Consider the following 14,212-nt stretch of genomic DNA (forward strand, 5'->3'; position numbering starts at 1 on the left):
CGGTCTGTGAAGAAGGAGGCCATCTGGGTTGTACGATATTGGAACTGGTCCTCCTGGGAGTAGATGCGGCGAAGACGAAGGAATTGGGAATATGGGATGGCATTTTTACAGGGGGCAGGGTGGGAGGAGGTGTAGTCTAGGTAGCTGTGGGAGTCGGTCAGTTTATAGTAAATGTCCGTGTTGATTCGGTCACCCGAGATAGAAATGGAGAGGTCTAGGAAGGGGAGGGATGAGTCTGGGACGGTCCAGGTAAATTTGAGGTCGGGGTGGAAGGTGTTGGTAAAGTGGATGAACTGTTCAACCTCCTCATGGGAGCATGAGGCAGGGCCGATACAGTCATTGATGTAGCGGAGGAAAAGGTGGGGGGTAGTGCCAGTGTAGCTGAGGAAGATGGACTCTTCCACATATCCTACGAAAAGGCAAGCATAGCTGGGGCCCATGCAGGTGCCCATGGCTACTCCTTTGGTTTGGAGGAAGTGGGAGGATTGGAAAGAGAAGTTGTTCAGAGTGACGACCAGTTCAGTCAGTCGAAGGAGGGTGTCAGTGGAAGGGTACTGGTTGGTATGGCGGGATCCTGTCCCTCAGGATTCCCTCCAACAACTTGCCTACCACCGAGGTCAGGCTCACCGGTCTATAGATACCTGGCTTGTTTTTACCGCCCGTCTTAAACATGGCACCACGTTTGCCAACCTCCAGTCTTTCGGCACTTCACCTGTGACTATCGATGATACAAATATCTCAGCAATACGCCCAGCAATCACTTCTCTAGCTTCCCACAGAGTTTTCGGGTACACCTGATCAGGTCCTGGGGATTTATCCACCTTTAACCGTTTCAAAACTTCCAGCACTTCCTCCTCTGTCATCTGGAATTTTTTGATGTACCTTCCCTTTTCAAGGAAATCTACCTTGACTGTGTTCACCAACAGTCATTTTCTGCCCTTCCCGGTCCATTCCAGCCAATTCAGCCCTCATTCCTTTGTAATTACTCTTATTTAAGTTTAACAGTTGTTTCCAACTCATGTTTCTCACTCACAAACTGAAGAGTCAATAAAAGCACAAATGGACTGACATTAAAAGGCAAGGACATGGTATAAGATACAGCTGTGTACTGAGTTATTGAGGAGAGACTTGAGAAGGTGAATGTGTTCTTTCTGGAAAAGACAATCAAAGAGGAAACAAGAGGTGACGTTCATTGACAGTAGGTTAGAGATGTTAGAAGTGTCACTCTCTGAGATTCCCACAGTGCAAGATGAACAGGGCTTTATATCACACATCTCCATAACAACCCATACAGTGTTTGCCTTGGACAGTTTTCATTTTCTGTTTTACAGATGGTAGAACCTCACTACTTATTAAGAGTATTTTGAATAATGAATGATTTTTAAAATCTGCCCAGTTCTGAGCAGATTTCTATTGGGCTGGAAGGAACTTAAATCTGGCTTTCAGTTTTGTGAAATGACAAGGCCATTAGCGTCCTGACCTGAAAACAGGAAGGTGATAAAATATTCCTCCCACTCTCCCATTCATTCCCTCACTCCCTCTTCATTCTACTGAACCCAGAAACAATTTGACTCTCGGACCAGTAATGATGAAATCAATCCAAACTTCAGATTTACTTTCATTACAAATGATTGTTGATCTGCATTACCAAATAACTCCCTCCATGTTTGACACTCTCTGTAACCTGTTGTGTACTCCTCCTTGATCTCCTATGCTGTGGGATCCTATTGATAGCAAAGTTTTCTTTTTTAAAAAAGAAATTACTCCTCAAATCAGTAGAAGTAAACATTGCAAAATGCATCATGTGTTCCAACTTCTCAAATCTATCCACGTCTCCTCAACCCTGGGAACACTGTCATGAATCTTTTCTGCACTCTCTCTAATGGCTTTGCATCCTTCCTGAAGTGTGACACCCAGGATTGGATGCAATACTGCTCAGGCCCAAGCAGTGTTTCACATCCATGTTTCACCTTGTTTCTGAATAAAAACCAATACAACTGTGGATGCTGTAAATCAGAAACAAAAACACCTAGAGCTCAGCAGATCTGGCAGCATCCTTGGAGAGAAACCGGTTATCTTTTCAGGTCAGGTTCTGAGGAAGGGTCATTCGACTGAAATGTAAACTCTGATTATGTTAATCTGATTATGTTAACTCTGATTTCTCTCCACAGATGCTACCAGACTTGCTGAGCTTTTCAGGCAATTGCTGTTTTTGTCCTTCTGTTTCTGAACTCTAATTCTTGTTTAATCCTTTAGTCTTACTGCACCTGAGTATCGCTGAAAAAGATATATTTCACTGAAGGTTTTCATCTTGCTTTCTTCAGGATAATTATTCCACTTGCCAACCATGTCATACAATATCAATTAGTTTTATTGTTCTTGCAAACTGTCCTGATGTGTGCAAGATGAAAATCCTCAGTAACAGTGCATTTTTTCAGCAATTTCCAGTATTTTCTGTTCTAACATTGCCAGTCAAGTCAAACAAACTTGAAAGGAGTGCTGAAAAAGCAAATGAAATGCCCTTGATGTGCTGAGCCCATTTCACACAGACTCAGAGTGATAGAGCTACCCACGTCATCATTTTACATTGACCTCCTTTTGCCAAATGGGACAATGCCAAGTGCAGCAGTGAGAAGGACTAATAATTAGTGCAGGAATTTGTCTGAATGATGAATGATGTTAATGAGCTGTCTGCTGCCTCATTGTCACTGATTAATGGGATGGTCTAATTACCTGGGTCGTTTCAGGAAGTTTCCTGGGAGAACTGAGCATGTACCTCTCTCCAAACAGCACACAGAGTTTATTTGACTGCCATCTGTAGCTGACACTCCTTCCTGTACCCCAGCGATCGAACCAAGATAATAGCCTCACTTCCAAAGGCAATCCCATACCTGCCCAGGTCTTACCTCGGTTGGATTATCTCCTCCACCCCCACCCCCAGACTCTTTTTTGGTTGGAGAGGGTTGCTGTCTAATGAGATTGGACTGGGGTCTCAGCCAAGCTCATCCTGAGAAGTAACATTAACTTTTTTGCATCTTCGGTCAGTGTTTTTCAGAAAGGGGATAACTACTTTCAATCAATCGATTGATCAATGACTGATACCCTCGTCAATCATCGATTACATCGAATCATTAAGTGGGAGGCAATAGCCTAGTGGTATTATCACTGGACTGTTAATCCAGAGACCCAGGTTATGTTCTGGGGACCTGGGTTTGAATCCCACCATGGTGGAATGAGAATTCAGTTATAAAAATCTGGAATTAAGACTCCAATAATGACTGTGAATCATTGTCGGAAAAGCCCACCTGGTTCACTCATCTCCTTTAGGGAAGGAAGCTGCGATCCTTATCAGGTCTGGCCTACTTGTAACTCTAGACCCACAGCAATTAGATTAGATTACTTACAGTGTGGAAACAGGCCCTTCGGCCCAACAAGTCCACACTGCCCCACCGAAGCGCAACCCACCCATACCCCTACCTTTACCCCTTACCTAACACTACGGGCAATTTAGCATGACCAATTCACCTGGCCTGCACATCTTTGGACTGTGGGAGGAAACCGGAGCACCCGGAGGAAACCCACGCAGACACGGGGAGAATGTGCAAACTCCACACAGTCAGTCGCCTGAGGTGGGAATTGAACCCAGGTCTCTGGCGTTGTGAGGCAGCAGTGCTAACCACTGTGCCACCGTGCCGCCCGTAATGTGGTTGACTCTTATTTGACCCCCTGCATAAATAGGAATGGGCAATAGTGCTGGCCCACCCAGAGACAACCTGTGAATGATTTTTAAAAAAAATACTCTTGTCAATCAATACTGATACCTTCAGTCGATGATAAACCATTTCTTTTACACACTGTGTTCTGAACATGTACGAGAGTTGAAATTAAGACACGAGTAATTTAATTCTCTCTCTCTCCCCCCATCTCTGTCCTTCTCTCCTCTCATCAGTCACTCTGTGACTCCCTGCTCAATTAAGATTCACTGGTGATTTTCTGTGTGGTGTCTGTGTTTAATTAACTACATCATTCCTGTGAACAGACGGTGATAGTATCTGTAATGATACATGTGGGACTTCCATTCCTTCCAACTGAGTTTATCAGGAGCAGAGGAGTTAAAGTTGCAAGCTGCACTCCTGTCTTTCGAAGAACATCTCCCATGATGAACACAGTGCCTGAGCTCAGTGCTGAGAAACAGAAATAAACATTGTGTCAGTCTCTAACTCACTGCTGCTCAATGATGCTGTATCCTGCTGTTGTCTCCCTATTAGTCATGCTCTGTTAATTTAATTGTCTAAGTGTCCGCACTATTTTTGTGTTTGCCCTGAGGATAGTGACCCATATAAACCTGTTGAAGCTCAGCGTCCCCCGGGCTCAGTTTGAGATGACATTCTGCTGGAACAGCTTTCCATTATTTTCCATCAAATTCCTTCCGCTCTAATTCTCTGTGAGCTTTGTGGAAAATATTAGCGCCCAGCTTCTGCAAACTCTTCTTGACTTCCTAGTTTTTGTGCTCTGTATCCTGCCTCATAAAGGGTTATTACAGCACACAAAATGGCCACTTGGCCCATCAATTCCATGCAGGCTCTCAGTATAGTAATCTGATTAGTCCCACCCCTGGGCTCTCACTTTATTTCCTTCAAATTTCCATCCAGTTCCTTTATAATTATCCATCATCTTCACTTTCGCACCCCCCAACCCCTTCAGTCAGTTTCAGACGTTAACTGGGTGAAGGAACTTTTCTTCACATTCCTAGAGCATCTTTTGGCCAATCTGGCTCTCCCTGTTTTGATACCAGTCATGATTTGGAGATGCTGGTGTTGGATTGGGGTGTACAAAGTTAAAAATCACACAACACCAGGATTTAGTCTGTGTCTGTCTGTTTCTGTGTCTGTCTATAACCTGGTGTTGTGTGATTTTTAACTTTGGCTTGATACCAGCAGTTAATTGAAACAGTTGACCTTATCGAAGCTGTGATAACCTTGTCCACCGTGATCTAACCTATTCACTATCTCCTTTACTGCAAGAGAACAGTCCAAACTTATCTCCCCTGGCCTTGTCACTAAAACCCTTTGAAATAATAGAGTCATAGAGCTGTACAGCACAGAGACAGTCCCCTCAGTCCAACTCATCCATGCCAATCAGATATCCTAAATAAATCCAGCGCCATGTGCCAGCATTTGGCCCATATCCCTCTTACACCCTTCCTATTCATATACCAATCAAGATCCCTTCCAAATGTGTTGTATTCAGACCAGCCTCCACCACTTCCTCTGTCAGCTCATTCCATTCATGCACCACACTCTGCGTGAAAAGGTTCCCCCTAGGTCCCTTTTGTGTCTTCCCCCTCACCTTAAACCTATGCCCTCTAATTTTGGACTCCTCTACGCATAGGAAAAGACCTTGGCTAATACTGTACACTGAATGTTGCAATTTCTATATGTGCTGTAATATAACCGAGGATTCTATGTTGTAATTTAATTGTGACCAGTAATATGACTGAGTGTATGCTGTAATAGAGTCATAGTCAGAGATGTGCAGCACGGAAACAGACCCTTCAGTCCAAACTGTCCATGCTGTTGGTGGTGCCTCTCTGTCTGACCTGTTCTTTGTGTGGGTTTCGTATTGCTGGGTTATGAGACTGCCCTCAGAGCTTCGGGAGAGCTGTGTTGATCTGACATTGTTAGTAGGTGCTGGGAAGTGTATTCCCTTGTCTGCGAGTGCTGTCTGGTTTTGCTTGTCAGCCTGCTTGGTCCCTGTTGAGGCATTCTGGGTGTTTTTGATATACAAAGTTTGGGTGAAGATTTGTAGCTCGGGTGCTCGTTGTTGTGGTTCGGTTCGCCGAGCTGGAAATTTTTGTGCAAACGTTTCGTCCCCTGTCTAGGTGACATCCTCAGCTGTCCGCTGTAGTGGCCGGTATATTGGCTGTTCAGGGAATTCCTAGAGGTATGGCACTCATCCACAGATTCAATCAATAAGCACATCGACCTGGACCCAATATACCGGCCACTGCAGCGGACAGCTGGAACTGACAACCGGAAACGGCAGATACAAATCACTATAAATGCCTGAGGAAACATCACAGAAGCGCTTCACAGGAGGCTCCCAAGCACTGAGGATGTCACCTAGACAGGGGACGAAACGTCTGCAACACAAATTCCCAGCTCTGACCAATAATGCAACTGATTCTGTAATAATAGTTGTTATAATATAATTGAGTGCAGGATTTCAATTGTGTGCTGTAACATAATGAAGCACCGAGTGAAGTAACATAACTGAATCTCTGCTCCTTTCTCCTGCAGGTTCTGAACGATCTCGACACTCACCTGAAGCAGTCGGAGTATTTCCGTCTGTTTTGGTTCCCTCACACTGATAAGGTCACAGTTAGCTATGCAGACCCTACAGACAAGGTGAAGTCATGGCTAATTCATATTTACTCAGAATATAGACAGAGGGAATACAAAGTGAGGAGTTTGAGCCGTGCAAATCCACCAGTGTTCCTACTTTAGAGTCAGCATCACTCCTGGCCATCTCCCTGCACTGGAGATTAGGTTATAGATGGAGAGATGCTTGGGTGATATCTAGTCAAGCCAAATAGTCACTGACACGTGCTCATGCAGGCTGTGTGGAAGAAACAGAGAGGGTACATCTGTTTCAGGAACCTAGGTAAAAACAATGCCTGCAGATGCTGGAAACCAGAGTCTGGATTAGTGGTGCTGGAAGAGCACAGCAGTTCAGGCAGCATCCAAGGAGCAGTAAAATCGACGTTTCGGGCAAAAGCCCTTCATCAGGAATAAAGGCAGAGAGCCTGAAGCGTGGAGAGATAAGCTAGAGGAGGGTGGGGGTGGAGAGAAAGTAGCAGAGAGTACCAATCAACCACACCGCCCTGTGGCTCAACATTTCAATTCCCCCTCCCACTCTGCCGAGGACATGGAGGTCCTGGGCCTCCTTCACCGCCGCTCCCTCACCACCAGACACCTGGAGGAAGAATGCCTCATCTTCCGCCTCTGAACGCTTCAACCCCCGGGCATCAATGTGGACTTCGACAGTTTCCTCATTTCCCCTTCCCCCACCTCACCCTAGTTCCAAACTTCCAGCTCAGCACTGTCCCCATGACTTGTCCTACCTGCCTATCTTCTTTTCCACCTATCCACTCCACCCTCCCCCCTGCCCCCGACCTATCACCTTCATCCCCTCCCCCACTCACCTATTGTACTCTATGCTACTTTCTCTCCACCCCCACCCTCCTCTCACTTATCTCTCCACCCTTCAGGCTCTCTGCCTTTATTCCTGATGAAGGGCTTTTGCCCGAAATGTCGATTTTACTGCTCCTCAGATGCTGCCTGAACTGCTGTGCTGTTTCAGGAACCTGCCAGCCCAGACAGTATTAGTGGGACCAGGGCAGGGTGTGATCTCTCAGCTACTCCTATGTTTGTTGGGATGGGGATCGTGTTTAAACTCCTGTATTTGAGTAGGTTTGATTGTACTGTTTGCTTTATTCCAGCCAGTTAAAACCAGTTCCAGTTGGCTGTGGAACTATGCCATTGGCTATTACCTGCTGGAGTTCCTGTTGTGGGTCAGGTCAGTGCCAAACCCTCAATCCCACATCCCAGGTCACTGATCCATCCCACCAAAATTATCACAGTCGTGGCAGCACCTGTAAACTGAAACAAGGAGTTAATCATGCCGATGTAAACCTATACAGGAGATGCCTTTGTTAATGAGACTTGATTAATCTGATCAACACCGTCCATTCCAACCTCCATCAATGTGACTCCATTCAAATCTCTATGGCTTATTTCCTAAACTACACCAAAATCCAGTTCACCTATCAGTGCTGTGCTCTCTGACTCCCAGCCTGGCAATGGCCCAGATTTAAAATCCAAATCCATGTTTTCATCAGATTCCAAGACGACATTGCTCCTTGCCTCTGGAATCCCTGCAGAACTCTCCAATATGTGCATCTCTATTTCTGCTCGTTTGCTAATGGCTCCACCATTAGCCGCTCTGCCACCAATTGCAGAGGCCCCAAGCTCTGCAAATCTCTCACTAAACATCTGCCCCTTACTTTCCTGTTTTAAGATGCTCCTCTTTAGCCAAACATGAGGCTATCTGCCCAAATATCTCATTAAGTAGCTTGGTGTAACATTCACTCTGATTTACATTTGTGAGAAACACATTACTTACAAGTTGTATGTAATGTTAACTTATTGTTGATTGGGAACAAAATGAACGTTGGGGCGAGAGGCATGTTTTACAGCTTCCCAAGCTGCTTTCTGCTGAGAGGAGGCCACATACGCTGTAAATAGTTTATGAAGCGACACTGTCTGTGCCATCACAGTGAGAATTTCTGAAAAGTCGATATTGGGGTGAGGACATTGACACCGGCACCACACTACCCTTTGCTGGACTGTTATACTGCAATCCCATCAGTAATGTTCCAAACTCCTATGAAATAGCAGCTGCTTTGACAAATCTGGATTGGAGACAGAGTGGACTATCACACCCATCTAATCCAACATCCATACACTCTGTCCCTCTGAAACATTCCCTCCGCACTCTCGTTCTTACAGCAATGCACAAATATTCCCCAACCTTACACACTCACCCTGACTCGAAAGCTCGCTCATGCACACACACATATGAACTTCTGACCTCAGTCTGATCTGGAACAAACCCCGAGTCCTTTAGCAACTCTGTATTTTTGTCTGTTTCCTTTAATTTTGAATTTTGTGTCCTCTGTTGATCAGATAAAGCTGAGGGTCACTTTCGACATCTACTTCTGCACGAAATCACTGGTCTAGCCAGAGAGTAACACCTCTCTCTACTCCAATCCATCCACATTTATTGTATTTTTTTCTTTTTTCTTTCTTTTATTTCTCTTTTTTCTTTTTTTTTCTTTTTTTTCTTCTTCTTTTCTCACAAGGTGCACGAATCCTTATTCAAATTTCCACCACCAGGAAGAAAAGAAACACCCGAGTGGCCAGTGACAAGCAGTGCCCTTCATATCAAAGGGGCAATGCTGTATGATCAGACAGTGAAGGAGGGGGCAGGGATTAAATCAAAATAGAGTTGGAGGGGGAAATAATACACTCCACTCCCTGCAGCGCCCACCTCTCCCTGAACAACTCCAGGGTGTCGGTGGATACCGCATGCTCCTTTTCCAGAGACACCCGGGCATTGTATTTTAGAAGATATGTGCATCATTGACTAGACCAGCCTTTATTGTCCAATTAAGAGTCAATCACATTGCTGTGAGTCTGGAGTCATGTGTAGACCAGACCTGGATAGGACTGCATTTGCCTTCCCTAAAGGGCACTAGTGAACCAGATGGGATTGTTACAGCAGTGGTTAGCTATGGAATTTAAATCAGATGAGAATTGAAACTATAACCTGAGAACATTAGCTTGGGACTCTGGTTGATGAGTCCGGTGACATTACCACAATGTCAACTATTCAACTTCCACTCTCACACCTCCCTGTCTCTATAATGTTCTCCAGCCTCTCCATTCTCAGGCAAATCTGCACTCCTTCATTTCTGGCCCCTTGAGCGCAATGATGAGTCAAGAATGCCTCATGGATTATGGATTTGGACTTGAACGAAGCCAAACTAATTGTCAGTGTCATTCCTGAGTGAACTTCCTAACCGTTAACCCTCTGATATCCTTGCAGCACCTTCTTCCCTTGCCTGGTGCCCTGGATTAATCGTTTCTACTTTTGGCTGGTTTACTCAGCAAAGATCGAGCAGGTCAAACGCAGTGACAAGGCTTTCAACTTTGACTGTCTCTTCAAGCAACATGTGTCAGATTGGTCTATCCCCATGTAAGTAGCACCTCCTTATACTCTGTGCTGTCAGGGCTGAGCACTACCTTCCAACCAGGGCTCAAACCATTCTTCATTTGAGGGCTGCTTGTTGACAGCTATTTCTTCATCCTCACTGACTCTTTCATCTGGTGAGATGCATTCATGTGGTGACACCACCTTGTGTATTTGCGTTGTTGTGTTATAGGGTATTTGGGCTAACAGGATGAGAACTGATCACTATCTTCAACAATTGTCAACCCAACGTTAAACTGAAAACCACTATAAAGCCGATACCACACACTGCAATACAAGACAAAGCCAAAGCTAGCAACTGGTTTTGTTTTTCAATTACTGACAAATTTGAGATTCTCCGTAGAGCAGGCCAAAGTGGAGGAGACTGAGCCCTTGCAGGGAGCACACTTAAAAACTATTGAACTTTTACCTTTTTCCATGTAAAACTAGCAAGAACTGTAATGTTAACTTTTATCTTGATTTCTTTATTTTTCTAGTCATGCTAAGAACAGCAGTAATGCTTTACTTTTAACTTTGTTTCTCTGTGGCTACTTCTCCTAGGTTTGGTATCTAAGGTAGGAGAAAGTGAGGACTGCAGAATGCTGGAGATCAGAGTCGAGAGTATGGTGCTGGAAAAGCACAGCAGGTCAGGCAGCACCTGAGGACTGCTCCTTGGATGCCTCCTGACCCCACTGTGCTTTTCCAGCAACACACTCTCAACTTGGTATCTAAGGTACTTTTGCACTGAAGACAGCACTGAGTAGCGGCATCATGCACTGTTCATTGTACTCTTGTACTGCTGTACTTGAGTACACATGACAATAAAGCTCAAATCAAATCAAATACTGCTTAAGAAGCATATTAATAGCAAGGAATTAATTAGCTGTAACAACAAGTATTTTGGATCCTGGTTAGTTCAGCATTCCTTGGTTTCAGGCTTTCCATGCTCCTCATTCTTCCCTTCCCCTTTCTGCCCACCTACAACTCAGTCAGTGAACTGGCTGCTTCCTCACCCATCCCTCCTCTTACTCCTACAGACTCATGCCATTATCCTTCCCAGTAGACCCTCTTCCTCCACCCCTGCGCCAACATCAGCCTGCTCCTTCCAGACGCTCTCTCCCCAGCATGTGTCATCTATGCCTTCCAACATTCCTAGTTATGGTGTCTAACCAGGTAATGTGACTTGTGTCTAATTGCTATCATGCAACTTGTTCAGATAAGTGCCTCTTCTTGTTAAGACTCACTAGTGGTTGTTCCCTACCATTTCCCAAACTGGCTGTGAGACCCAATCTCAGAAAGGGGGCTGGTGGCAACATCCATTTATTGTCCAGAGGGCAGTTAGGATCAACTACATTGCTGGGGGTCTGGGGTCACATGGATGCCAGGCCAGGAAAGGATGGCATTTTCCTTCCCTAAAGGACACTAGTGAACTAGTTGGATTAATATGACAATTTATTCATAGTCAGCATTAGACTCATAATTTCAGATCTGCCACAGTGAGATTCAGACCTACGTCCCCCAAACATTACCTGGGTCTCCGAATTAACAGTCTAGTGTTACCACAAGGCCATCACCTCCAGCTCTACCCATAGATAACTTGTATCTGGCTGCATTTCACACACTCCCTCCTTCCCTCTCAGCCTCTTTTTAAAAAAATCTTCCCTCCCTTTTCGTTCCTTTGCAAGCAAATCTCCTCTCGCTCATTCTCTCAGTCTCTTTAATTTCTCAGACTCCCAAGTTCATAGTCTCTGCCTCTGCCAATTGTCCATCTCTTTCTTTCCCACCATTTCGGTCGTATATTTCTCTTTGTGTCTGTCTTGTGCTGCTAATCTGTGAGGCAGATTAAATGCAGCAAAGGTACAGATGAATGATAAGCTAATTGGATAGTATAGCAGCCTTGGGGGACTGAACGTCCTCTTCTTGTACTTGTGTGAATTCCAAGGAGGAGTTGGTCACGAATTGCGTTTCTGCGTGAATTTTCCCTTCATGCCTCATTGCCTCAGCTTTGATAACCAGTTTATCGAGACTACACACACACAGCTGTAGCTGCAATGAAGCGAAATGTGGGGGACTGGCAGAACCGGGTCAGAAAATTTGTTTCATGACTGATTTGACTTTTGTTGCTCTAAACAGCATGCAGATCAGGCCGGCTCTGGAGCAACTGAAGAACTGGTTGGACAGCAATCCAAACGTGCAAGCTCATTTTCCTGTCGAGGTTCGGTTTGCTCGAGCAGATGACATCCTGCTCAGTCCCTGTTACAAGCAAGACAGCTGCTTCATAAACATTATCATGTACAGGTAACAGCGAGTGAAGGCATGGGTAACCGACAGCAGGGAAGCTGCGAGAGGGGCCAAAGAAGCACAGTCCTATCATTTAAAATACCCTAAAAGCAGATTATTGCAAATACTGAAATGTAGAGAAAAATACAGAACATACTATAGTTACAGAGCAGATGAGGCAACATTTGTTGAAATGGGGGGGAAAGCTAATATTTCAGGTTAGAAACATTAATTCTATTCCTCTGCCCCAAAGATTCACTCTCAGCTAGTATTGCTCAGCTTGTTTGTGACTCAGTGTCACCCCCTGGAGGTTGACAGTGTAAGTTTTTATCTTAAATTTGTATATGGGAATGTGGGGATCATAGACATTGACAACCCAATCCCTAAATATTCAGAGGGCACTGAAGAACCAACCGCAAGCTCCACTGTGGACCTCGTGACCAACTAGGTAAGAACAACAGATTTCCCTCCCTCAAGAGCATCAGTGAACCAAATGGGTTTTCACAACAATTGACACTGGTAGCTAGTCAACCATTAAACTAAATCCAGATTTTTTGAGTTCTGAAGAAGGGTCACTTGACCGGAAACAACATTAACTCTGATTTCACTCCACAATTGGTTCCAGAGCAGCTGAGCTTTTCCAACAATTTATTTCTCTTGCAGATTTTTAAATGAAATTTAAACACCCCCCCTCACCCATGATAGGATTTGAACCCATGGCCCTTGGAATATTAACACTGGGTTCTGGTTTACTTTGCCACTGTCTCCCCATGATAGTCTGTTACTGACAGTGGATATTAGAGATTGGCTGACTTTTGATAGTTACTCCATAATTCAGGGAAGTCTCAGATATTAATAGACCGCTCAAAAAGGGAGAAGGGCGGCACGGTGGCTCAGTGGTTAGCACTGCTGTCTCCTAGTGCCAGGGACCCAGGTTCGATTCCAGCCTCAGGCGACTGTCTGTGTGGAGTTTGCACGTTCTCCCCAAGTCTCCGTGGGTTTCCTCTGGGTGTTCCGGTTTCCTCCCACAGTCCAAAGATGTGCAGGTTAGGTGAATTGGCCATGATAAATTGCCCATAGTATTAGGTGCATTAGTCAGGGGTAAATATAGGGTTGGGGAATGGGTCTGGGTGGGTTACTCTTCAGAGGGTTGGTGTGGACTTGTTGGGCCGAAAGGCCTATTTCCATACTGTAGGGAATCTTAAAAAAAACAAGAATGTGTCATGAAAGAGGTGCTGATTGAAGTGTCCAGTCCCTCTTGCCACCCTTGTGCCTTCTGTTATACCCCTGCTCCCCTTTATCAGGCTGTGATTAACCAGAACATTTACTCTCAGACCCTATGGGAAGGAGGTGCCCCGGGAGCAGTATTGGGCAATGTACGAGGAGATCATGAAGAGGAATGGTGGAAGACCACACTGGGCGAAGGTGAGTAAGAACAATTGGCCTTTTCAATGGAGACTTGGCTATGGGACCAAGTGCTGACATTAGACTTTCTCTCTCTCAATCTGTCTTACATTCACCCAAAAACTAAGCATCATCAGCTTCCTGCGGAAACTTTCACAGTGGCTACTTTGTCAAATCCTGGAAAAATTGTTTACTTTCCGAAATCACTTCACACTTTTCTAAACCTCTGTGGAGTTGCATTACATTTCACGTCACACTTCCTGCCAGGCCGTATTCCTAACTCTTCTCTCTCCCTGATCCAGGCACACAGCTGTCTTCGCCAGGACTTTGAGAAGATGTACCCAGCATTCCACAAGTTCTGTTCAATCCGTGAGGAACTGGATCCTTCCGGGATGTTCCTTAACAATTACTTGGAAAAGACCTTCTTCTAAGAGTGTTGATGCTTCACTCATTTCTCCAACAGTAAATAAAGTTGTTGCTGAACTTGTTCAGGTGGTGCTGAGTGCCCTGACTGTCTCTTGCCTCACTGATACGTGCACACACAATATTAGAACCTGTTACAAAGGATCTAAGGGAAGTGACTGAGCGACATTGCTAAATCATTTCCCATTTATCTCTCGCTAAACACACAGCTCTGAGAAACTGGATGACCGCACTGAGTCGAAATATCACCACTCAAAACTATTTTATATAAACTAGCTCAGACTTCCCTTTT

General features: G+C 44.9%; 1 protein-coding gene across 2 annotated transcripts in view; it reads left to right on the forward strand.

Moving 5' to 3' along the window:
- Nucleotides 1-13,985, forward strand: part of LOC122552567 (L-gulonolactone oxidase) — a 68,201-nt gene extending 54,216 nt beyond the window's left edge. For both annotated transcript variants that reach the window (XM_043695267.1, XM_043695268.1), the window contains 6 exons: nucleotides 6,300-6,407; nucleotides 7,502-7,578; nucleotides 9,670-9,819; nucleotides 11,947-12,111; nucleotides 13,428-13,518; nucleotides 13,800-13,985. In XM_043695267.1, the coding sequence (XP_043551202.1) occupies nucleotides 6,300-6,407; nucleotides 7,502-7,578; nucleotides 9,670-9,819; nucleotides 11,947-12,111; nucleotides 13,428-13,518; nucleotides 13,800-13,928 (720 nt within the window). In that variant the 3' untranslated portion in view covers nucleotides 13,929-13,985. The remainder of the gene's footprint in view (nucleotides 1-6,299; nucleotides 6,408-7,501; nucleotides 7,579-9,669; nucleotides 9,820-11,946; nucleotides 12,112-13,427; nucleotides 13,519-13,799) is intronic.
- The last annotated feature ends 227 nt before the right edge of the window (nucleotides 13,986-14,212 follow it).

Source organism: Chiloscyllium plagiosum, chromosome 9 (assembly GCF_004010195.1).
Source record: "Chiloscyllium plagiosum isolate BGI_BamShark_2017 chromosome 9, ASM401019v2, whole genome shotgun sequence".
In the NCBI taxonomy this organism is placed as follows: Eukaryota; Metazoa; Chordata; class Chondrichthyes; order Orectolobiformes; family Hemiscylliidae; genus Chiloscyllium; species Chiloscyllium plagiosum.